The sequence below is a fragment of the Colletotrichum karsti genome (assembly GCF_011947395.1).
Source record: "Colletotrichum karsti strain CkLH20 chromosome Unknown Scaffold17, whole genome shotgun sequence".
Classification (NCBI taxonomy): Eukaryota; Fungi; Ascomycota; class Sordariomycetes; order Glomerellales; family Glomerellaceae; genus Colletotrichum; species Colletotrichum karsti.
The window spans coordinates 943826-968879 of record NW_024065917.1 but is presented as its reverse complement, the minus strand read 5'-3'; the positions used below and the strand labels follow the sequence as shown (position 1 = coordinate 968879).

The window sequence follows — 25054 nt, the reverse complement described above, 5'->3', positions numbered from 1 at the left end:
TTTCGTGTGGGATAATTAGCCCACAGTGCATTCCGCGGAGGCCGTCTCCGGACCGGTTGAACAAAGACCCTCGAAACTCTGTTGTCAACAAAATGCGTTCTCTCCCCTTTGTATTGCTCAGTTATTGTAGTCACAAGCTTCGAGCTCACCAGCTTCGACTCTTATCTTACGAATCGTGCGCCATCAATTTCAACTCCACTGCGGCACCTATGCAAGGCGGTTGACGTTGCAACGTTGACTTCAAATTGTGATATGTCACTGGACAACTGGCCTGCATATTAACCATCTCAGAGACATTCCAGCGCTAGGAGCTTTCAATCAGGCCCAATCGCGATCTTCGATTCTTATGCAATCTGCTTCCCGTCCTCCCTCCGATTGAAAATCACTTCCAACTCCGGCAGCGACAACGTGAAGCCGTCCTTCTTCCCTTCAATGAAAGCCTCCGCCGTCTGCCCCGGGGCGAATGCCACGTCGTAGCGGTGGATAATCTGACTGACGCAGTATCGGATCTCCATCAACCCGAGTTGCTTACCCACACATGAGTATTTTCCTGTGCCTGCAGTCAGCCTCTTGAAAGTCCTTTATCTCGCAGCGACGAAGGGCGAGGTGGAATTAGAGTGCTTACCGGTGCCGAAGGGGACAAAAGCCGACGGGTCCTTTGCCAAGTCTGACTGCGTCGTCCATCTCTCCGGGATGAACTCCGACGCGTGCGGGAAGATTCGCTCGTCTGACTTGCGTCAGTATTATCGTATTTCAGAGACATTGACGTCCAACGGTTACACAAAGACCGAATTCTAGCCAAGGAGTGACTCACCTCTGAACATGGTGTGTGTGGGTACTTGAATGATGGTGTTTCCCGGGATGAACGTCCCGTCGATGTCCAAGCCTTCTGGCGGGGTCATTCTCTGCACGCCAGATGGCACGGGAGGATGAAGCCTGAGGGCCTCGTCGATGCACGCTTGCAGGTACGGCAACTTCGACAGGGCAGAGTGTTCCGCCGATGGGTTTTCTTCAAAGTAGCCATCAATTTCCTTCCTCAGCTTTTGATATACCTCTGGCTTCTGAGCAAGCTCGAAGAATAGGCAGGTCAGGGATGCAGCGGTCGTGTCACTGTAAGCTGGTGTCAGAGGGGTTGCGAGGCCCAAACCACGAATCCAAAGTTACATACCTGCCAGCTACGATAATCAAATATGCGTCGCCGTAAAGGTTAAGAGTGTCTTGCCAAGTCGGCTTCTTAATAGCCTGATAGTCCTCCAAGACCCAGGAGAAAACATCTGGGCGGTCAGGGGGGTTCTGCGAGACATAATTAGTCACCAGTCCCTCACTTTTCGTCGGGTTTCGGCTCGTACCGCGATTCTCTCATCGACCTGGGCAGTCACGAACTTCCAGAATCTCTTGTTGTTGGCATTGAGGATCGGTGTGTTCTTGAAGATCGGGAACAGCCATAGCATATGGCTGAAGGATCCGATAGCCTGCATATCCGTGTGTAACGAAGTCATGAAGTAGTGCTTGATGCCCTCCTTGAGCATGCCGAAGGTCTTGCCAAAGGCCAAGTCGCCCATGACGTCGAAGCTGTAAAAGTTAAACCAATCGGCGATGTTGAATGCCTTGCCTTTGTGTGCTTCGATCTGGTCAAGCAACTGGTTGGTGTGGTTGGCAACCCGGAACTCGTAGTCTCTCAGAGCTAGTTCCCAAGTCAGCCCCTAGGTGTGATTCGGAAACATGGGGATTAAGCACATACCTTTAGAGCTGAATCCACGATCCCAAGCCTTGCGGCGCTGCGCATGCTCTTGCTTGTCACGCACCAGCTGTAGGGAGTACATAGGATGCAAGACGCCGTACCACGGCCCCTTGATACATGGTGACCGGTTTGAGTGAATCGGCATGATTGCTTTGGGGTTGTTGATGGACAACTCTGTCGGTCCTAAATCGAGTCATGTCAGTTGCCAATGCTCAGGACCTCAGCTTTCAGACCTGGAACGTTCTTACCAATACGAACAATATCGCCATAGGTAGCGTGTAGGTCTTGCATCTCCGAATAGAGATGTAGCTTCTTCAACGCTCGGTTCGTGATGTACAAGTTGGACATCCGCGCGAGCCATGGCCCTTTGAAGGAGTTCAAGCGGTGGAATCCCGCTCGATACACGATCAAGCTGGAGTATATGCCCGCAATCAGAGCAGCCGTAAGAGTGCATGCGGTCTTGAACGCAACCAACTTCGTCTGGAACGTCTCGGACGCCAGCTGGAAAAGGGCAGCAGTGAGCAACCCGATGCCCAGGGAGAAGTTCCTGATCAATCTCGTAGTCGCGATGTCCCACTCTCCGACGCGAAAAGCGAAGACGTGGAGTTGTATGCCCACCACGAAGAATAGGCAGTGAGCCTGGAAGAGGTGCGTGTCTGTCATCGCCATCGTGATTCACCCGACCGCGATTCCGAGTATGGTCTGTGAGCTGAGTTCAAAGGTCCGGAAATCAATGGAGAAGGCTGGCCCTTTTTGGACAACTTCGCATCTCCCCCGCGCCGCCGAGGCTCGTGGAACCGATCAGCGGGCATTTGACTGCTGTTGGACATTCCGATTAGGCGAGATGCATGAACAATCGTCTGCGTCAGAATCGTGTCGCCATTGTACAGAGGACCAACAACCTTGGCGTGAGAAAAGAATCTGTTGGACGTGTCAGACCAACGACATTTCCAATCGCGCGATCGACAGCTCAACGTCGACTTCGAGTCAGAAAATCTGCCACTCTTCTGGGACAGCCGCAGCCGCGTGGTCCCAACGATACGGTTGCAAACTCAGCTGAACCCCGGCTGATATTTGTTCGTCACGGCCACCAAACGGTCCTCGCGCATCACAACGAGTTCAAACTGGTCTCGTCTCATTGGACCGTCGAGGAAACATCGCCTGGCGCCTACGTCACGCCACGGTCGACTCAGAAGTTGGAAGCGTTCTGACTCGGCCATATCTGGGGTAAATCATGGGGCTCCTCCAACACTCGCGGGGTGCAGAGTTGTGGAGAAGGGAGAGTCAGAAAATTCCCGTCTGTTGCCTCGACATCACAACGTCTCTCCAGATTTCTCGATCTCGGAATCCGGGGAAGATCTGAATGCCCTTTTTTTAGTTTACCCCGTACTATTTGCCCCGCGTGGGGTTAATTAACGATGTCTGGGAATCTGGGGCGACTGCGTGACGACGGCGTGAGCTACCGAGACAATAAGCCGGTTGACAGCACAGCCATTGGTTTCATTAACTCTAATCACCAAGAAGTTCCACCTTCAGGGTGACAAACAAGCAAACACGGTGGTAGACATGATAGCCCTACGACACTCATCCCGCATTCGAAGTCTGATCCGAAGTATTGGGATGAAAACCGACCATCCACGTGTTTTGTATCAAGCAATTATCCACTCAAAGCTGTCGATCACTCTTCTCGGTCATAATATGGTCTGATTTGGATACGAAATCCTCAAAAGCTATGTACACTTGTTCTATGTACACTCAGACATCAACGCTACTTCAAATCTATGACTACGCGTCCCTGAATCTCTCCAGACTCCATCTCGGTGAAGATCTAAATCACACGATGGATTAGTATACGCATGAAAAGAATACGTCATCAAACATCCTCGCCTTCTCGGGTTCGGCTAGCATACCTTTGTCAAGCTTCTCATCCGCCGAAGTTGAAAGTGTGTTTTGACCTTGCCCCGTGCAGCGATTTCGAGACATTCCTTGGCTTCGAGACGGTTGCCCGTTTTGACACCTGAGTTCGTTCTTTGTCAGCCTGCAAAACACACAGGTGCATATGCAAGAAAGGCACACTTACCAAAGATGGTCAGCTCATCGCAGAGCATGGGCTCAACGTCGGCAATGGCCGGGCTGCTGTGCTCAGGAACGCCCAAGCAGACCAGCTTGCCTCGAAAACCCAACCACTTCGGCGACTGCACGTACGCCTTCTTGTTCGACGAGCACATCAAGACAATTCTTGCCCCGCCGCCCGTGACCTTCTTGACTGCGGCCGCCAAATCATCTTCGGTGGGGTAAGCTGTGAAGTCGATGAACTCGGTGGCACCGAGATCTCGGCAAAACTTCTCCTTCACGCCGAGGTCCATGGCCAAGACGCGGCAGCCAAGGACATTTGCGTACTGGATGGCGAGATGGCCCAAACCTCCGCCGGCGCCGGCGATGACAATCCAATCTCCGTGTCGGGCGTCGGCGCGTTTGAGCGCGGTGTAGACGCTTACACCTGCACACATCAACGGGGCAGCCTCCGCCGAGTCCAGACCTTCGGGGATGGGTGTGACATATCGCGCAAATGATAGACAGTATTGTTGAAGTGTACCCGGTGTAAAGTATCCCGACAGCTTGACCTCTGTGCACGATGACTCGCCACCTTGAAGACAACGATCTGAGATGACGACATGATTAGTATGAACTGATTATGAGAGGGCTTCATGGGTAGTGACTTACCGCAGTTTAGGCAGGCGTCAGCGGCATACTTGATTCCTACTCTTTGCCCAACGGCGGGCGATGTTACTCCGACACCAGTAGCGACGACCTCACCAACGCCTGGATGGTGTTAGTTGTTAATCAGCTGTGAAGCTGACTCTCATGTCTCGTCTTTTCGGACTCAGAACATGTAATCATGTGATGGCTTACCCTCATGTCCTCCAACCTGGCCTATGATATGCTTAGACCTATAACACAACACAGACATCTGCGATTCAGAAAAGACTCACCTTTTGGTGTAGGAAATGGGACTGATGAGAAGGCATTCATGCAGAATCCATAGTCGGTATGGCAGACACCGGAGTACTGTCTGTGATCGCAATATCGTGAGCCACTGAGAGACGATGAGAGTCATGGTGAGCTCTTACAATCGAATGAGAACTTCTCCCGGCCCAGGCGTCGGTATCGGTAGTTCAACGACCTCGGTCTTGGTGGTGCCCGGCTCGGAGTACACGACCGCACGGTTGAAGTTGCTCTCGCCGCCCATGGTGGTCGCCATATAATGCTATATCGATAATTCTGCCCTTCTTCTTACGTTCTAGGGAATCGCGAGGGATGCATGTCATTATATTTTCTATGAAAACCAGATGCAGCGCGGAGGGCCACACTTATTGGATTGGATCCCTCCACACTCTCACACACGAACATGAAGTCTACTCGCTGCCGAAAGTACACATCGCTGATCGGGGGCATAAGCTCAGCTGTCCAAGTTTCCCTTAATGGACGGCGCAGCCAATGTGATCTTGCCAGGCCAATTGCCGGTGCAGTGGCACGAGAGCATTTCTGCCCTGCCGGCGCCGACGCGGCGGGTCAACCTTGACTCGACTGAGTCTCGATGCATGACCAACCTTGCAGAACATCATCCAAAACGAGCCGAGTGACGCAGCACGGCTCAGAAGATGGTCGAGTCAGACGGGAAGTGAGATCGGGAAACGCATTCCACGATGAGATTGAGAGAGTGTGTATGAGAAACCGACGAGTGAGTGAGAGTGAGCGAGTGAGAGTCCGTGAGGGGAGCGGCACGTTGCCGAGCTCGTCTCCAACTTTTCCCCCGCGGCATCCAGCAGCAGTCCGTGTTGTGTCAAGTTTATCTTCTGCCCGCCTTGCCCACGTAGACTGGAGTAGTTGACTAAGAACTCCTCATGTACCTATGCTGTCCTCCTGCATGTATCTTTTCCCCGGAGCTGCATGTACCTTTCTTCAGCAAAACGGCGTTATGGGGCCCAACACGTTTCAATCGTCTTTCCCGTCGGACCTTGGCAGTGTTAGTGCCGCTGCCGACGTGCGAGAGACTAGTGCGATGACAAACGGCCATGCAACCCAGAATTCTTTGCTCGGTGAGCTGTCCTCAAGAGACATTCCATGATTCCATTTGTCGCCCGCCCTGTTGCCGAAGGAAGGGGCGAAACCCCGTTTCCACGCAATAGTCTCTGTCAATCGTTGGTGGCCATCGTGACATCGACGGTGGAGTTTCCTGAAGGGGCCTCGGTTGAAGACAGGGAATCCTAGTCTCGAGCCCTAGTCCCTCTCCACGGCCCCTCCACTGGTTCGTTGTTCCTCATAATGACCAGCACAAAACAGACCCTTCTGACCGGAGGGGGAGGGGCAAGAAAGGGGATGGGGAAGAGACAGCTCAACGAAACGCATGGCCGCTGGCGCATACACTACCCGTCCCATCCCTCTTCTCCCTCTTCCTTCTTATATTCCCGACCTGGACACACAGACCTCGACTCAATCCGAATAAACTCTCGAACTTGAGCGTAACTTGCCGTCTTCCGCGAGCCAACCGTCTTACACCAGTCTTACACCAAAATCAGTCGCCCATCATGGCAGCTAACGGCACGACGAAGCTGGACTTCACCAAGTTCTACAACGTCATCAACGGCAAGCTCGAGACGACGCCCAAGACGAGACACAGCGTGAACCCCTCTACTCTTGAGCCCCTCCACGAGGTCCCTCTCTCGACTGCTGAGGATGTCGACAGAGCTGTGCAGGCCGCGAGGGCTGCTCAGGAGGCATGGGCCGAGACGCCCTACGAGGAGCGCCAGAAGGCCGTCGCCAAGCTTGGCGACTTGATCGAGGAGAACATCAACGAGTTCGCCGTCTTGCTCAGCAAGGAGCAGGGCAAGCCTGTAAGTTCAAAGCTCAAGGACGGACACTTGGACCCTGCGCGTGCTGGAAATCGAGTAATGCTGACCTGTCTGGTTCTACACAGATCGGATTCGCCCAGTTCGAGATCGCTGAGGCCGTCAAGCACTTCAGAGGAGTCCCTAACCTCCCTCTCCCCGAGGACGTCGTCAGCGACGACCCGGATCGCCGTGTTATCACCAGATACACTCCCCTCGGTGTTGCCGTCGGTATCGTTCCCTGGAACTGTAAGCCACTGCCTTTGTCCTGATGACCATTCATGGAGTGCTAACCCGTCCCCAACAGTCCCTATCCTCCTCGGTACGTTTTCCGAAAATCATACTCCGGATCACGGATCCGTACTGACTTGAAAACCAGCTTGCGGCAAGATTGCTCCGGCCCTGATCACCGGAAACGCCTTCATCCTTAAGCCCTCGTAAGCTCTCCGAACCGCGGCGCGCCGGTCCGTCATCCCATGTTTCAGATCACCGCTGACACGAGTCAAGTCCCTTCACCCCCTACTCCGACCTCAAGATCGTCGAGCTCGCCCAGCAGGTCTTCCCTCCCGGTGTCCTGCAGGCGCTCAGCGGCGACGACAACCTCGGCCCGTGGTTGACCTCCCACCCCGGCGTCGACAAGGTCAGCTTCACCGGCTCGACCGCCACCGGCAAGCGCGTCATGGAGAGCTGCGCAAAGACCCTCAAGCGCGTCACTCTGGAGCTGTGAGTGGAGATCCCGCCGGGTGCTAAATTGCACCTTAACTTTGTTTATCGCCGATCCTGACTCGTGAACGCAGCGGCGGTAACGACGCCGCCATTGTCCTCCCCGACGTCGACATCAAGGCCGTTGCGCCCAAGATCGTCACCTTGGCGCTGTACAACTCTGGACAGGTACGTAAACTTGGCATCGGATGAAGGATTTCGACAAGCATCACAAAAGTCCCGTCTTCATGCAAGACATCAGCGGCTGACATGATCATCACCAGGTCTGCGTTGCTATCAAGCGTATCTACATCCACGAGTCCATCTACGATGAGATGATCGCCGAGATGGCCAACGTCGTCAAGAGCTTCCCCGTCGGCGACGGCCAGCGGGAGGGCACCATGCTCGGCCCCGTCCAGAACCAGATGCAGTTCGAGCGCGTCAAGGACCTTCTCAAGGATATCGAGGAGCAGAAGCTCAAGCTCGCCGCTGGCTCTACGGCCCCGGCTTCCAACGGCAAGGGCTACTTCATCACCCCCACCATGGTCGACAACCCTCCCGACAACTCCCGCATTGTTGTTGAGGAGCCTTTCGGTAAGTTCATTCAACAATCACATTAATGAGCTCGTTCCAGTGGCTAACAGGTTTATCACAGGCCCCGTCTTCCCCGTTCTTAAGTGGAGCGACGAGAAGGAGGTTGTCCAGCGCGCGAACAACACCGACATGGGTCTCGGCGCCTCAGTCTGGTCCAAGGACCTCGACAAGGCCCAGACCATTGCCAAGAAGCTCAAGGCCGGCAACGTCTGGATCAACACCCACTTGGAGCTCCAGTACGATGCTCCCTTTGGCGGTCACAAGCAGAGCGGTCTGGGATACGAGTACGGCGCCGGCGGCCTGAAGGCCTACTGCAACACCCAGTCCATGTACATCACCAAGGCGGCATGATTATGATATGATACCAGAGTCTCTCGAGAAATCTCCGGAGCTCATGATGAAACAAGAAATAAAGATAAAAGATAAATAAGCATTACAAAAGATCGGTGTGGACATTTGTCAGACGACGACAGCTTGGCAGCGTGTTGTTCTTTCCCCCGACGTTTCATACACTAGTAGATCAGTTACAAGCGCCGATAAACCAGATCCATTCGGTGTTAAGACAACCCCGGTTGGCCCGCTCGCATTGTGTTCGGTCCTGTTGTCTGAAAAGATCGTCTTGCCCCGGTCTTCGTTTGGGGCCCATGTCCTTTTGGGGTCGAGACCTGTCAACCGTGGAGAACGCCGTCGGGGAGTTTATGGAGGAATTATGGAGCTGTCGAATCGCAAGCGGTTGCTGCCTGCGTGCTAGTCTCCTAGTGAGCCCATTCTCAAGGACCCTAGAGCAGAAAATGCGCGGTGTGTGAGCTCCAATGCTGCTTACGGAGGGGAAGGGTCCATCCGGAATACGCAAGCTTGATGCCCGGGTGCGGGAATAGTTCCGCAATAAACATGGGTGCGGCGGGGTATTGCGGTGAACATGGAGATACAAGTGGGATTGTTCCATGGGGGTGATTTAGGGATGAAGGAAGAACTCACGTCAGGCATCATTTCAAGTTCCAGTCACGACGACAACGACTTTTCAACACATAAAGGGAGTGCAGATATCAGCAATGTAAAAGTTGTCAAATCCTACAAATTAACAGGAAACTCTCCAGCTCCAAGTTCTCGTCTATGATTTGAGGTGCACCAAGACCCCAGATGTCCAACTTGAAGAGAATAATAACGCAATTCATCAACATATACTTATATTGAAGGCCAATTTCTTCTGGTACGTAACATCGTTTAGTGAGATATTTCAAAGCCTGGTTCAAATAAAACTCAAACGACTGACCTTCATATCCAATAACCTTGCTGAGCAGGGTTCTACTGTATTCGGAATCTCTCCATCTTCATCCGGCGGAATCTCTCCTCAGAGTCCATGGTCGTTAATTCCGGTGTCGAGCCCCTACGAGTTAGGGGGAATTTGGCCTCTATATACGGAGGAAAGCCTATTGCGTGAAGAAGTCCAACACGAGTCCAGACATCGTCGCTGTAGTCAAGGACAAGAAATATGCACCTATACCCATAATGTGCAACATAGACGCATCGCCTGGTTTTTTCGTCAAGCAAGCTTTGATGTAGTTCAAAAGCATCGCAAGGGCCGGTTGACAGGAATACTTCAGTAGGGTAACCTAAAACCAGGAAGACACCGGCATTATCAACTGAAAATGATGAGCTTTCCAGCGGCGGCGCAAGCAGGCGAAGAACCCGCGGACTATTGGACTCCACTGGTATGCCGTCCATGGATCTGACAAAGTCAAAGAAGCTCAACACCAAACCGTCCTCGAACTCCAAAGACAGAGATTGTAACCTGTTGTCAGGATGCTGTGATTGACTGGTGGACGAGATTCTTAAGCTGTAGTGTTCAACTTCTCCGGACCAGCCGACCCATGACCAAGATGGAAAGCCTAGCCTTCGACGTGGTGTGGATTGTTCTCCAGGAGTAGAGTTCGAATGATACCACATCAAACCATGAACAAACGAAGCTTCCGTTGTGGTCGCTGATTTGCCTGATTGAAATTGGAATGGCACTCCCCAAATCTGACTGATACCGTGGCCCTCTTCGTCAAATCTGCGTATGATGCCAAGAAAAGCATTCAAAGAATCCGACTCGCGCGTCAAATCCCTAAGGGTGTACCGTTTAACCATTGCCAAATATCGACAGACATGGAAGTTGCGCCTCTGTGACAAGGCCGACCTTTGCTGACGGATATCGTACTTTTGCATATCGTTTATGCGGAAATAGCCGGGTCGCAAGATGCTTCTGAACTTCGATTTGTCCTTTAGATGCGCCCGATCTAGATTGATCATAAAGTTCTCACGACAGTGCATGGCGTTACATTCGTAGTACACTTGGTCGTCCGTGAAAACCAGTCGGCGACGACTGAAGACAGCTTCTTGAAGAGTCCAGGCTCTTTGGGACCATCTGGAACACTGTATGGCATTTTGCGGGTCCCTGGTGCTCAAAACTACCTCAAACTCGCCGAGTTGAGCAGCTCGCTGTCCGCCTTGTGTTCTGGCTCGTCCAATCCCCACCAAACCATAGGTGGGATCTTCTCCAGCAGCAGCTATGATAGTTAGCTCTGCATTCTCGTATATAGAGTCCATTTGAACAATCTGGCCATGCTTGACACTTGGGTTGTCTTGGTCTATGCAGAAGTTGTCAACCCATAGGTATTGGAAGCCCACTTTCTTCGTCAAGTTGACTGCGTCGGAGATAGTTGCTGGAAGCAATGAAGGTAATCGAACACTCTTCTGAGTTCCCTCCTCGTGCTGTTCTAACGAAGTAATAGAGGCCGTCGACGATCCCCAGACGTAGCTTAAAGCCACGTATGAGGCCTGAGGAGGAGCTGGTACGATCGTCATGGAGTAGCAATCAATGAGGCGAAGTCCAGAAGTGGGCCCGGTTGTGGCAGAGCACAATCGATCGTGATGGCGTTGACAGTAAGTCAACCAACGGCTCGCTATAGATGGATCGAAGGTTGGTCTGATAGCCCGTGCAACAAATGTATCTGGTCTGGGAGAGTCGCTACGCTGAGCTATGGCGGATTCGTTTTCCTCATTGCTGCTTGATAGCCAAGTGGCTCTTACATTGCTTGCGACATAGCCGTAAGGCGCGACGACTAAGCGCATTGATGTTTGCTGCTCGAGAATGCGGTCCATCTCTGCCGAATTTCCCATGATATCGATTACTTCATCCCCGATAAAGCGACTGAGAATAAGCTCATCATTGCTCGGAAGTTCTGGTTGCTCCGAACCAGATTGCGTGATGCGGAGACGAGATCGAGAAAGTATGTGGCAGAGTGGACAGTCGCTGGCCGACGTTCGTCGATGGTATTGTCCAACGTCTGCAATCTTGATAGCCTTTGGAAACCGCTCATCTGATATGAAACTGGCTCTACTGAGGACTCTCTCTAATTGTAGCTCGGAGCAAGTGTTGCACAAGCTTGCTTGGGGCCGATTGATGTTCGTCCCGTATGCGACCCGACCATCGACTTCCATATTGGTAGACATGATGCCGAAAAAGTTGCCGAGACTCGAATGTCGATAGACAGACTACTGTGGTTTTCCAAAACTATAGCCTGGCGGTGGAGATGGTGTAAATCGTAGCGTGATGTCTTGGCCAGATAAATTCTGCTTGATTTCCTCTCTCCTTGCAGTGAGAGCATTGTTTCTTATGGAGTGGAGGCACGAATGCTTGGCTGGTTGATTCAAGGCAACCAGCTTTGAGGCAACCAATGTTAAGGCAGCCAGTTTCAGGGCGGCCATATTCAAGGCGGAAGGCGCCTAATCAAGCAGTCTTGTTGGCCTGAAAAGAAAGGTGGCGCACACCTGATTGTTGCGTCATATTCTCTCATGTATTTCCAAGAATTCTAGGCACTATTCTTAATGGAACAATTAACATTGTAACAGTTCTTGTCCAACACAGATAGCTATTAACAATGGAGCCCTTTGTACTTCTGACACAGTGCAGCTTGGCACACATACAATTTTATTGTGAATCAAACCACTACTCAAAGTTAAAACATGTCAAACCAGTAAACCACCACCCTCAGGCACTAGGTGGGTTGTCACTTGCTATCCTATAATCCAGTCTTCCATGTCCATATATTTGGCTCTCTGGAACCACGTGTCGGCAATGAAAATAGCTTGATGCGTCGTCCACCCCCGATGAATCTCATCTTCCATGTACTCACTCCCCTTCTCACCAGACCAACGTTCGACAGCTCTCCAGTCTATCAACCACACATAGGCCATGTCGGACTCCCTAAGCCACTCACTTTTCTCCAGGAAGTCAACTGGAACGCGAAGTGGAGCCGTTCTCAGCGGCAACGCGGCCAGAACACGCATGCAAGGCTCGTCAATAACGAGAAAGTCGTAGAGTCTCGGGTTCCATTCGTGCGCCTCGGGTCGACCGCCTACACTAATAACCCACTTCTTAAAGTACTCGCAGAGACTTTTGACATCATCATGGCTGGCATTTTCAAGCCTCGGCTTGTTGAGTGCTTCCTTGTCTTCGAGAGACTCGATACGAAACCGACGGCCAAGTTCCTCGTTTACTGAAGCATCTTTCATTCTGATAAAGTCGCGCACGCCCCTGTCACCCCAGAGGGGAAACCGCGTGCGATGAACATAGTATTGAACCACCCAAAGCTTCAATCTCTCCATTGCAAGGGGGAAGAGCGTGTCGGATTCATCGGTGTAGACGGTGCGGAGGACTTGTTGGTGTCAGCAAACGTCTTTCAATATCGGAAAAAGCCAGCAAGTATGGTGGGATATCCAATGCTGATGGGCAATCTTACCAGTGTACCCCCAGGAGCCTTTCCCATAGGTATTAGGCTCTGCGTTACTGTAAACACTCCGAAGAAGTCGCATGCGCTCACGAGCTTCAGGATCTGTATATGGCTGGATATCTCTTTCAGGGGGAACATCCTCGTAAAGAGCTATAGGAATAGAGAAGATATCACTGATATCGTCAAATAGATCTGTGGGTGCCATGTTGAAAAACCTGACATAGCAATGATGCAGTATGGAAGTTGGTAAATCAGGCAGCAGAGCTCGCGCTCGTACTTATGTTGGTGCCGCAACAGGGGCCTGTAGGGCTTTACCCGCAAGGATTCGTGGACTTGCATGATACCGCGAAACATTGTTAGGCATTTCATGTCAGTTGAAGGAATTGTAAGTCGTAAACCTTGAATTTCATTCTCGCCAAATGCGATACCTGCTGAAACTTTTGAATGGCTTGGCTTGAGATGTGAGGTCACCGAGGGCACGACGTCTGACGGCAAGTGCCCATGAGGTCGACTCCGACAATAGTGCAGTCATTGTGTTAGTCGTTTGATGGCGACCTCTACAGAATTTGATAATCACGGCCTTCTAGATCATGGGTCAACCGGACGACGAAGTTTGCGTTCCCAGTTGAGGACTTCGCCGGCAACAGCAGTCGCTGAACAGGCCCGCGGGGGTTCGACTCATCCGCAACGCCCGCAGCATTAAGGCCAACATAAGATCGGAAATATTACTCCAACCATCGACTATCTCACGTGCGACTTCATCGAACCAGACAGTTAATAACAAGAACTAACGAAATGCCACCAAACATCGACGGATCGTGGGAGAGAACGGGGGCTCCCCCGCACTCAATTAGCAAGGGAGCGGGTCTCGAACGACAGAGACCCCCACGAGACCAATTGGAGTCGTTATCAGTGCACCGTTCATCGATGACGCGATCGCGCGGCGCAAATCCGCCATCAATCAACCTGCCCTTTCCCACGCTTCGGGGAAGAAAACAGCGCAGTCTGCCAATCCGAGTTTTCACAGAAGACGAACACCAATGTAACAGCTCGGTTCTTAACTCGCGGTAATGCATGTGCAAGGGCCCCGGCCCGTCTTGTCGGGTCATCTTTAAAACCTTTTTCAACCCCCATAAAGTGTTTGGTTGAACATACTCTCTAAATTCCAATCCAATGACTATTCGTGAGTCGGCGCTCCTGTAGTGGAACTCTGCGGGGAGAACGACAGGAACCACTGATAAGATCTTATCTCGCCCGCATGTACGGATCCTTCAACTCCTCTCACCGCACCACCATGTCACGATACAGAGCCTACGACAAAGACGATGGCGTCCCCGTCGTCGAGGACGCAGGCGTCCGCGGGACATATCACGAGGATTCCATGTCGGCAGACTTCGCCTCCATCGACCCGGAGAGCGGTGTGAAGCGCGGGTTGAAGACGAGACATCTCAGCATGATGGCCTTGGCGGGCATCATTGGCCCCGGCTTGCTGATCGGCGCGGGCGGTGCGCTTTCCAATGGCGGGCCCGCGTCTTTGCTTATCGGGTTTGGTGTGATTGGCATCATCGCCTTCAGCATCATGCAGAGTCTCGGGGAACTTACGACGCTTTACCCCAGCGGCGGTGCTTTCACGGGGCTGGCCGACCGTTTTGTTGATAAGGCCTTCGGAGTTGCGCTTGGCTGGAATTATTACATCATCTGGATGTGCGTCTTGGCAAACGAATACAATGTGCTGTCGAGCATCTTTGTGTTTTGGAGCGACAAAGTGCCCCTGTGGGGATACTTCCTGATCTTCTGGGTATGCCCGTTCTCTTCTCAGCGTGGGAGACATATCACTGACAGTTTCAGACACTCTTCCTTGGTTTCCAGCTTCTAGGAGTTGAGGCCTTTGGGGAGGCCGAGTTTTGGCTGGCTCTGCTGAAGCTTGTTGGGCTTGTGGCATATTTCCTCTTTTCCATCGTGTGAGTATTGTGAATAATAATATCCCTTCACAGAGGCTTATCAAAATGCAGATATGCTGCTGGCGGTATCCCGGGACAAGAGGCGCTCGGCTTCAAGTATTGGCGCGACCCCGGAGCCTTTGTGGACGGCTTCCGTGGCGTAGCCAAGGTCTTCGTTTTCTGCTCAACCTTCTATGCCGGTGTTGAGTCTGTTGCTGTGGCAGCTACCGAGACGAAAAATCCTCGCGTGGCTGTTCCTCTCGCAATTCGACAGGTCTTCTGGCGCATTATATTCATCTACATGGGATCGGCCTTCTTCTTCGGTCTCACTTGTCCCGCGAATGCCGATGAGCTCGTGAATGGTGGCTCTCGTGCTGTCAAAAGTCCCATGACAGTGGCTCTGCAGAACGCTGGATGGGAAGGAGGTGTCCATTTGATTAACGCCTTCATCTTCGTTACGTGTCTCAGTGCCTGCAACTCAAGTATTTGTAAGTCATCGCATAGCATTTGTTCCGAACCAAGATGCAATTTCTGACTTTCTTATTCTCTAGACATTGGGTCTCGGACGCTGCTCTTCATGGGCCAAGATCGCAAGGCACCCAAGATTTTGGGCAAAACCGACAGTCGAGGAGTGCCCATCCCCGCCATCGTCTTCACGAATCTATGCGGAGCTCTGTCGATGATGAACATCAGCACCGGCGCTAGCAAAGCGTATTCATACATTGTGAACCTGAGCGGTGTCTCAACCTTCTTGGTCTGGGGCTCAATCTCGTTCATTCACATTCGATTCCGTCAGGCATGGAAAGCACAAGGACATGCCGAGAGCTCTTTGCCGTTCATATCCATGTTCTACCCCTGGAACGCCTACTTCGGACTGGCGGCCAACATCTTCCTCGCCATTATCCAGGGATGGACGACTCTGGCGCCTTTCGATGCTGGCTCCTTCGTCGATGCGTACATCTTGCTGCCTCTGTTCCCGCTGATTTACTTTGGGTATAAGTTCGCGTTCAAGACTCATTTCTGGAGGTCGAGTGAGGTTGATCTGCTCTCTGGTCGCCGGAGAGACTTGGACGAGTCGCGAGAAATTGAGACAGGAGAACATGACTTGGATAGACTTCCTTGGTGGAAGCGCCTGCTGAAAAGCTTTTAGACGGCTGATGGCAGGCTTGATTGCTAGAAGACTCAGTCCCTTTCGTTTTCTCTTGTAGAAACTCTGTCACTGTGACACCATTTACAGGCTGTGACTTCTATAGATACCCCGAACAAATCAACACAAAGAAGCTGCGGTTTCCTGCAGCGCTAATGATGATCCAATCGCGCAAAAGTTCAACTATAATCTCATTGTGATGCCTCAAATCGAGCGGTGATAGAGCCGCTCATCACCTCAACTGCCTTGCCCCCGAGATGCAATGCCTCGAGTTTTCTTATTCCATTCTCATCACTTCCGACCTCCGTGTCTATCAGGATATCGCTGTCTCGTCCCATCTCAACTCCCTGGGTGATCTCGAAGGTGATTGACTTGTCTTTCAGCTCATGCAAGCTCAGGTAACTCGCCAACGCGCAAGCCGCACTTCCAGTGGCTGGGTCTTCCATGGATCGTCTGACCATCCTGGTCCTGATCTTATAGACAGCTCTACCATTGAGATTCTCAGCGGCGATGCGGATGAAGTAATACCGCCGCGTGACCCAGCCGGCGTTCCAACCATCATCGAGGAGTTCCTTGGGAAGTTCTGGCATCGCGCCGAATTGCACTGCTCCTAGAGCTTCCAGAGAGGGTAGCTCAATCAGAGCAAAGGCCATTCCGTTGACGATGCTAAACAGAGGAGAACCACCTTCCGCCTTTGCAACCTCGGCCTGTGATACCGGGAACGATGCGGGATCTGGGACTGGCAGACGATTCTGGTGTAGGCGGACATTGTACGGAATGGCCGCCCTGAGAGCCCTGTTTGCCATTGGTTCAATCGTGATGGGCCCTGCCTTTGCGATTAGAGTTCGCACACCGCGCGAGTAAAGAAAGGCAGCTGTTCCAATCGTCGGATGACCAGCAAACGGGATTTCCGCTTCGCGAGTGAAGATATCGAAGCGCCGTTCACTAGTCGTCGCAGGGTCGGCAACATCGTGCACGAAAGTGGTTTCCGATAGGTTGAACTCTCGTGCAATGGCCTGCTTCTGATCTTGAGACAGATTGACGCCGACTGGGATCGTCACTACTGCCAAAGGATTGCCCTTAAAGGGTGTTTGGGTGAAAACATCGAGCGTGGTAAAGGGTAGTGTCGTCATCGTGATCGCTGAGTAAAGAGGCAGGCCGATTTGAAGCAAGTGTTGAAATGAGGTAGAAATCAACTTGGTGAAGAGGCACGGGGCATGAAAGATGAGCTTTCATCAAAATGATATCTTCAGTGACTCATCCTGCAAAAGGCTTCGATGTGTCAGCCGGAAAATATCATGAGCGCGGTTCCGAGAGTCGGAGCGAAAGTGGCAGCGAAAATCGGAGCAACATTTGAACAATATCGATATACTCATTGAGGGAGGGACTGGTCGGATAGCTTCAATACTCGGAGTATGCGGTAAGATGTTGTGCATCGCGAGATTGAAAAGTCTATCAGTCGATATTAACATCCATCACAAATGACAAGTTTGACTAAGCACATCTGCAGATTTCAAGTTTTATCCCGGAAATAAATCCAAAGTTCCAAATATCGTGCTCACCTCTCCGCTGCGCCCTTCATTGACATCTCCACGGTCGTCACTTAGAGGATTGATAGGTCCATCAGTCCAATCAAGTTGCGTCATGGCAGACGACATGTCCTACGCCCTTCGAGAAAACTCCGATTTAAAAGCATTAAATATTTCGCGGAAACGTGTGGATAGCTCGATCATAACTTAACTCTCAAAATCCTCAATTGCCTCGACCGAGTTGAAACATTGCCTTTAGTCGCGTCTTCATCACGAAACAAAAACTCACCTCTTTCAAATGTCTGCACCGTACGAGGGGAGCTGTCTCTGCGGCGCGGTCCGCATCTCTGCCTCGGCAGAACCAGTCGGTGTGGTCTCATGTTTCTGTGACCATTGCAGTAAGGGATCCGGTGGATTCAGCCAGACGGTAAGAAAGTTTTCAAGACATCGTGACCTATAAAGAATTGCTGACAAGCATATCATCGCAGATTGCTAGATTCAAGGTGGAAGACGTAAAAGTCACATCCGATGATGGGGCCATCAAAGAACACGAGTTTACCGACACTTCAAGTGGTAATCCCAAGTTGAAAACCTTCTGCGGCACGTGTGGTTGTCCGCTTTGGACAGTTCCTGCGGCAGCAAAAGGAGTGCTTCTTCTGATTCGTACAATCTTGTTCGAGAATGGGTAAGTCTTCGGGGTTCACTGGAGCCCTGGGTAATATCACTGACAAACAACTTCGATTAGATCTTCGCTGAAGCCGGGAGACGAGGTCTTCACAAAGAATCGCCCTGAGTGGTTGCAGCCTGCGGCAGGAGCGTCTCAGTGGCATAAACTGAAGCAATGATACGATTCTGCTTCTATAAATTATCACAAATAAGTTCATATTTAGCAGTACAATTGGGAATTTAGGAATCAGTCTTATTGGCAGAGGACATAATCTGAGTACCAATGGAGCTCTTATGCTGTCAACTAAATGTGTGTTTCACATGAAGACATCTTGATTTGCGTCACCAAAGTTTGAGTATGGTTCATAAACCTATCAAACATGAAATTAGTGAAACGGAATATAGAGAGAAGCCATGAACTTTCCTTCGTTTCATAGGAACTCGTCCGACTTGTCGTGCTGAGGCTCAGTTACATATAAATGCAAGACTGATTCGCAAGAATAGATAAGCGGAAGTTCGAAGTGTCTCTTCACTCAAAACTTTCCAAACCAACCAGGCAGTTTCAAGCACATGAGGAAAGGCTTCTCATGTTCTGAGTAACGGGTCGTGATCCCATCTTTCAAAAAATTAGAAAGAATTAATCACAATACTCATAAGCACTGCAAAAGGCTTGTGGCGTTGAAACCGGAGGTCAATTATTGTATTCTAGACCTAATCCGATCCATCTTTGACCCACGACACCCTGACCATCATATGAACTACCTGCATCCAATGGGACATAACTCATGATCAAGCTAGACCGGTGCTAACCACCCAGCTTACATCAGCGTTGAATGAGTTGGCAGCATCAAAAGTGTGAACGCCACCGTTGCTCGCAACATAACCAACGTTTGTGTAATGGCGAATGTAGCGAGTGGGGTAGCCCCAAGCTCGGATAGAGCTGCCTTGGCCACTGAGACCTGCCTGGGCGCAGAAAGTCGCGTCTTCCTTGAACAGCTTTGAGTTGTCGTTGGCACCTACGACGAGCTCAAAGTTGGAGTGACGGATGTAGCTCCCCGGGGTATCCTTGGACTCAAAGGAGTAGCAAGCACTGTTACCAAGGCCGGTGCGGACTGTCCAGCTGGCCTGTTGCTTGAGAGCGGTTGCGCTGGATGAGGATACGACCTGGGTGTTGACAGTAGAGCCGGTGTGCGCGAGGTATCGGTCGGTGTAGCCAGAAGTGGTGGCCCGGAGAGAGACGGAGGAACCAACGGTAAGAGATGTGCTCAATGCCGTGACGGCGTACTTTGCGGCTACGATGTTGGCTTGCACTGAGTTCTCGGTGGCGTCGGAGGGATATCCAGATGTCATGACTCCCTCGTAGAAGGTACCCTGGGCACTGACACTGTTGTCACCACCGATGCCAAGGATGATGGCGCCCTCCTTGCTCATGGGGTTGTAGCCAGACTTGTTCGGGCGCACGCCGTTGTAGAAAGTTGACAGCGAACCAGATGCGGCATTCGCGCCCTTCATGGCCCAAAGGTTTGGCCCTCCCTTGAGAGTGGCGGTGGTGAAGCGGTAGTTGATAGATGGGTCACCCGCGTTGTTGGTGGGACTAACTCCAGAAAACAAGCCGTTCTCCAGATCAGCCATGATCCAAGGACCACTGCCGGCCCCAGTACCCCAGGCAGAGTTGTCACCGAAGTAGATGGCCTCCATGTGACCGTTACCCGTGTCGAGGCTGTTCGTCTCTGCGTTGCCGTAGTCGAAGCAGCAACCTCCGTTGTAGTGAGTTCCATCAATGACAGCGTACATGCCCTCCGCAGCATCGCCCTTGGCCGAGCCGCTGACGGCGTTGTTGCGGTAACCCGTGCCAGGCGAAACGAAGACACCGTACGCCTTCTGGCCGTTCAAAGTGACCGGTGCGCCAATGGCGCTGGCAAGGTTGTCGTAGCCATTGGCCTCTGGGCCTTGGAAGCCACCGGGAGGGGCTTGAGTGAGGTGGTTGCCACGCCCGGACTGATCGTAGATGATTGTGATGAGACAAGTCGTAGAGGCACAGAAAGTGTCTTGGGCAGCGGCATTGGCGACACCACCGGCGGATAGTGGCGCGATGTTCGTCGTGGCACCGTCGGATCCACGCTTCACTTGGTACAGCGAGCCGGTGAAGGCACTGTACAAAGCACGAGTTGTGCTGTGCGCCGCGATACAAGGCGTTCCACCAGAGGCGTAGATATCACAGGGTCCCGCGGCAACGAGGTGAACGGAGCCGGTGGCGACGAGACCCAGGGCAAGAACCCAGATACGCTCGAAGCTTGGTCGTGAGAACATCTTAATCTCTTGGTGATACTGAGAGGTAAGGTGGGACGCAAACACCTATGAGATCTCGGATGTCGAACTCAATGACATCTATCAAACGAAAAGCTCCGAACCCTTGGGCTTTTAAGCCTCGAGACGTCCGATCAATCCATCTTCGCATTCTCTTCTGGTTGGGCCGCTTGAGAAAGAGAGAGGCTCTTCCGCAGGGTCGTCGATGATTGAACCGCTTGAAGTGAGTGACCCGTCATGTTAGCTTTCAACTTCATCCAAACTGTTAAACGTCCGTTGTTCGGATTGTGGGTGGCTCGAGCCACTAATGTGCCAAGAATTTCCTCCAATAATTAAAGGCAAAGAAGCTTTTGTATTGCAACCTTCCCATCCGGTGCTACATATCCGCTTGAACGCGCAATAGTGTGTCCCTTTGAAGATGGACTTTGTGCGGTAGAGTGACCTCCAGGATGGCCGAAATGGCTTAGGGTGCGGGGTTGGGTTGGGCAGCGGAAGACCGGCACAGCAGGTCGTATTTTAATAGATCACGAGATGATGCGACAGTGGTATGTAGCTCGGACAATCCGAGCACAGCAGTCAGCATACCGAACTTTACCATGTGACAAAAACCATCCTACATCTCAAGTCTGGAGAGACGGCACGGGCTTCAGCAATGGATTCCAATCTTACCAGGCCTTACAATCCTAATCCTTTGCGGCCGTTGAAGATTTCCGTGTAAAGAAGTAGAGCGAATGTGGTGAGCGTAAGAAAGAGAAAACAGCGGCGAGTGCGGGGGCTGCGATGTGAGTCTGGACCCCAGACCCCAGATTCCAAACCCCAGCCGCCTCACACGTGGAGAACAGGATTTGACTTGGCGGCATGAGAATGACGTACTCTAGCTGTCTTCCGCGAAAACCCATTGGCGCGGTAGAGAATATGCCATTAGTCGTGTGCCTAAACTAAAGAAACACAAGAAGCTACTTAGCGTCCGATGAGATGCCGAGACGGGCACTAAAATTCGTTGTCGCCAAGTCAAAGCTTGATTTGGGGAGATCGACTTGAACTCGAAGTCAGTTACAGTTACTTCAGCAGAGCCCCCACAGAAAACAAACAGACGAGTTGTTGTTGTCTGAATTTCCGTCCCGGAGATGCCAATGAGGGGTATCCCTGGATATTGATGATCCATGTTCATCCCAAGTATTAGGGTTGGCTTGATAGCAGAAACCTTGAGAGTGAAAGGTTTCCCATTATTAGTACACTTTTGCGTGGTTGGTCTTTTCCTTGCAACTGGCATCTCAATTGCCACTCCACGGCTGCTGTCCTCGTTACGTTACCTCTTTTGCTATCCTGATTTCCTCTCGGGCTATTGCTATCCTCATTCTCTCTAACATTGCCCTTTCTATCCGTGATTAACCATTCAATTATTCAACTAGGGAATATAATAGTGGTTGTCGAGTATTCCAGTATGATGTCTATTCTTGCCTGTGTGATTTCGGGTTTCTCTATTAAATCATGTTTCCACAATCCCAAACCGTTGAATATTCAAGCACATCACCACATAACATGCACGTCGAAAGAAATCTTCAAAATTAGATCCATTGAAATTATGTTGAGTACCATCAGTTTACAACAATACGAACATAAATGTAGTGGTGATATGATACCACCACCACCACCATCTTCGGCGAAGAGAAAGACCGTGTGACTTCAAAACTACATTCAATTCATCACATAAGCGTAAACGAATTTTAATCTGAATATTGTACATCGGAGTTTGTGTGTCGTTCACGATCTTTGTGAAAATGAAACGCCTTCTTCAACGCTTCTTCAAAGGTTGCCCATGTGGCGGGATCATGCTCCTTAGGAAAGCACCGGAAATGCTCCAGAACCACACCAAAAGCCTCGCTATCAGGTTCGTCGCCAGTTGAAATGCTTTCGGTTCCAAGGTAGTCTTTCACATCTTTCAAGAATTGCCTTCTTCCAACATCTGAGTCAGATGCAAGGAACCTTCTGATATCTCGGCTTCCCACTGTTTCATAAACAAAAGAGGAGACTGGGAGATCATCATGGTCTGTTATCTGAAGACCTTCAGCGAGTCTCGACTGAAATATGTGGGAGACGATGCGTTTGTGTTCCTTCAGGTGGAATATGACCCGATGATAGAGCTGGAAAGGATTAATCGTGTAGTCGGTTGACAGCCTGTCTCCCTCTTCGCTTTCCGTCAAGCCCAGCAATCCATAGACTCTGTCCCGAGGATCTGAGCATTGGTAGTCTTTGCAGAAGGCCAACAGTCGAGCCAATGTTGGTCTCGCTCCAAACGATGGATCACCGTCCGTGAATGATGGTTGTTTTGACCCGGTTTGCCACGACCTCCGGAGGTTGGATAGCTCTCTACAGCTATTCACATGCTTGTCGATAGTGTGGTGATTTTCTTGTTTCGACAAATGTTTGAAGCCCAGGTTGGATTTATTCGAGACGCCGAAGGGTCGGAATTGCTCTAGTGTGGGCCATGATATTGCATCTGACCCGCATAGAATGTAGAGCTCTCGCGGCAAGGTGAACTCTTGCACTATCCATATTCTTGACCAGTAAGGACGAGATACCAGCCACTGAGCATCTTTGAACGTGAAACGCCGTTTAGATCTTCTCAAGTATTCAGCCCTCTGTTGTCTTGAATAGCGTTTCAGATGATGCAAATACTGAAATAGCTCTGGAACATTGCCGTCCGACTCGCCGATCCACGAAATGACAAAGCTCGCAGTAGAGAATATATCTTTCATGAGGTCGACTTGGTATCCCCTCTCAGACACATCCTCTTGATTGATGGAGATCGCATCAATCCAGAAGTATTTTGGGAACTTATTTCGAGAATTCCGTTGTTTGACAATGCAGTTGTCCTCGTCTTCGGCGATCTTGGAGAGTTGCTGAAGTGCTTGCCACAGATTCTCACGGACTCGAAGCTTTGTGTTGTTGACCGAAATCTCGTAAGTTGGGCTTGGATAACCCCAGACGTAGGATATTCCTATGAACGGAGGAGGATGGTTCAGCGAATGGGTCGTTAAGGTGCACTTGATGGGGCCCTCGTCTCGGCGCGGCAAGAACTTGAGTAGCCTGGTGCATCGAGTTTCTCGATTCAGGGGAGAGTAAAGAGTTTCTGAGGACATGGGATTTTCGCTGGTTGCAGCAACTGGAGAGCGGCAATTGATGCTGCGTGGAAACTGAAGTCAAACGATCACGATTCGATTCGCTTCACAGGAGGGGTCCGCTGCTTATTAACATGCTGTGCGTTAGACTGGCCTAGCAGCACGCTTATGCACGGTAGTGGATATTGAATGTGGTCGATCACTGTTTCTTGGAGACCAAGGCTATTTCATTCGGCTAATATGACGCACACCGCGCTTCTCACCGATCCATTGATGTAGTCCCATTGACCAATGAAGCTGCCTTCCTTCCCATACACCTGATTCTCAACATCTCCTCAAATACCCTCTAAGATGAGTTCCAGTAGGTCATATCAACCCAAGAGGTGTAGCCTGGAAGGATGGAGTCGATAGAGACGGGGCTGGAGAGCTTCTTCGCCCAGCTGACCCGGGTTCCGCTTGCGCCAGTACCAGTGTTGCCGTACTCCGCGTAGTACACGTTGCCGGTCGGGTTCGTTCCCCAAGCAGACCATCCGACCGGCTTGACAACGTTGCTGAGGTCGGAGTTCTGGACAACGACGCGAGCGTACTCCCTCCAAGGACGGCCTAGGACGGTTGACTCCTTGGCGACACCGGAGCCAGACTTGGCCGCGATCTTGGCCTTGTTGAGGACGTACCAGTAGGCATCGGCACTGTCGCGTCCACTGGCAGTGATGTAGCCAGCGCCGTTAATCGCAATGGTGCACTTCTCGAACCACGCGTTTCCGTCGTTGCCGAAGATGAAGTCTGTCGCGCCCTCGATGTAGCTGTTCTTGTAGACTTGGTGCGGCTTGTTGGTGTAGATGGTGTCCTGGTAGCCAACAAAGCTGCAGCCATAGTAGGCTTGGTATTGACCGTTGGCAGAGATTGCCAGAGCCTGAGAGCCCTTTCCGTAGCCGTTGATCAGATTGACGTTGTAAAGGCTGAAGTAGTTGGTGGCGACACGGAGGGTGGCTGAGAGGTCGTTGCTTCCGGCATCGGCAGCGGAAAGGGTGTTAGTCAAAGTGACTTGGTTTTGAGTGTAGTCCTGGTCGTTGTTCGTGTAGGCATATATCACCAGCTTGCCCTTGAGGCTGGGAATTGAGACTTGGCCAGAGTAAGTTCCGGGCTGGATGAAGATGGTGAAAGTCGCCGTGGAGCTTGTAGAGATCGAGTTGATGGCAGCTTGAAGCTGTGAAGGAAAGATGCATTAGTGACACGAGACAAGATACGCTCAAAACCTTTCAGCGAGTAGGATTTACTTACAGAAGTGTATTGGCCTCCGGACTTGGCAACCACAATCGAGCCCGATGGTGGTGACGTGCGGGATGCCGCTAGAACGTTGCTGGCCAGAATGGCTAACGACGAGAGAACGCCAAGAAACTTCATGATGATGGTCAATGCGATAGTGTGCACAAGAGTCTTGGTTAAGGTACTGGTCAAGACCTGAGTGACTTAGTTGCGATGCCTCTTTTATGGACCAGAATGATGCCTCGCCACATCGCCCTTCGACTTGGCGTCCTTGATTGCAGGAGCATATCTAGATTACACAAAGCTTGGCTGCATTCAGCTCCGAAAGACTTACCCCGAGTTTCACCGCTCAATCTGAGCTGGATAAATGCTTTTT

The 25054-nt window shown here is 51.3% G+C and overlaps 7 protein-coding genes across 7 annotated transcripts; 2 read left to right on the top strand and 5 right to left on the bottom strand.

The window, feature by feature from the left end:
• Positions 1-344: 344 nt before the first annotated feature.
• CkaCkLH20_06091 (cytochrome p450) lies at positions 345-4991 on the bottom strand (the record flags this gene model as incomplete). Its single annotated transcript, XM_038888808.1, has 13 exons — positions 345-550; positions 626-727; positions 815-1110; positions 1169-1293; positions 1350-1684; positions 1742-1924; positions 1990-2380; positions 3652-3758; positions 3822-4403; positions 4466-4564; positions 4655-4675; positions 4735-4814; positions 4873-4991. 13 exons carry the CDS (start codon positions 4989-4991, stop codon positions 345-347), a joined length of 2646 nt encoding a protein of 881 aa, XP_038746144.1.
• Positions 4992-6330: 1339 nt separating this feature from the next.
• CkaCkLH20_06090 (aldehyde dehydrogenase) lies at positions 6331-8277 on the top strand (the record flags this gene model as incomplete). The annotated part of the gene is made up of 8 exons (XM_038888807.1): positions 6331-6636; positions 6720-6879; positions 6938-6952; positions 7010-7067; positions 7138-7353; positions 7428-7521; positions 7617-7926; positions 7988-8277. 8 exons carry the CDS (start codon positions 6331-6333, stop codon positions 8275-8277), a joined length of 1449 nt encoding a protein of 482 aa, XP_038746143.1.
• A 3708-nt stretch (positions 8278-11985) lies between these two features.
• Positions 11986-12783, bottom strand: CkaCkLH20_06089 (uncharacterized protein; the record flags this gene model as incomplete). The annotated part of the gene is made up of 2 exons (XM_038888806.1): positions 11986-12626; positions 12711-12783. The coding sequence occupies 2 exons, from the start codon at positions 12781-12783 to the stop codon at positions 11986-11988; spliced, it is 714 nt and encodes a 237-aa protein (XP_038746142.1).
• Positions 12784-13959: 1176 nt separating this feature from the next.
• Positions 13960-15791, top strand: CkaCkLH20_06088 (general amino acid permease agp3; the record flags this gene model as incomplete). The annotated part of the gene is made up of 4 exons (XM_038888805.1): positions 13960-14499; positions 14550-14662; positions 14714-15129; positions 15193-15791. 4 exons carry the CDS (start codon positions 13960-13962, stop codon positions 15789-15791), a joined length of 1668 nt encoding a protein of 555 aa, XP_038746141.1.
• A 188-nt stretch (positions 15792-15979) lies between these two features.
• On the bottom strand, positions 15980-16921 carry CkaCkLH20_06087 (phenazine biosynthesis-like protein; the record flags this gene model as incomplete). Its single annotated transcript, XM_038888804.1, has 1 exon — positions 15980-16921. One exon carries the CDS (start codon positions 16919-16921, stop codon positions 15980-15982), a length of 942 nt encoding a protein of 313 aa, XP_038746140.1.
• Positions 16922-18772: 1851 nt separating this feature from the next.
• CkaCkLH20_06086 (alpha-L-arabinofuranosidase B) lies at positions 18773-20293 on the bottom strand (the record flags this gene model as incomplete). Its single annotated transcript, XM_038888803.1, has 1 exon — positions 18773-20293. The coding sequence occupies one exon, from the start codon at positions 20291-20293 to the stop codon at positions 18773-18775; it is 1521 nt and encodes a 506-aa protein (XP_038746139.1).
• A 3465-nt stretch (positions 20294-23758) lies between these two features.
• Positions 23759-24816, bottom strand: CkaCkLH20_06085 (pectinesterase; the record flags this gene model as incomplete). Its single annotated transcript, XM_038888802.1, has 2 exons — positions 23759-24619; positions 24694-24816. The coding sequence occupies 2 exons, from the start codon at positions 24814-24816 to the stop codon at positions 23759-23761; spliced, it is 984 nt and encodes a 327-aa protein (XP_038746138.1).
• Positions 24817-25054: the final 238 nt, after the last annotated feature.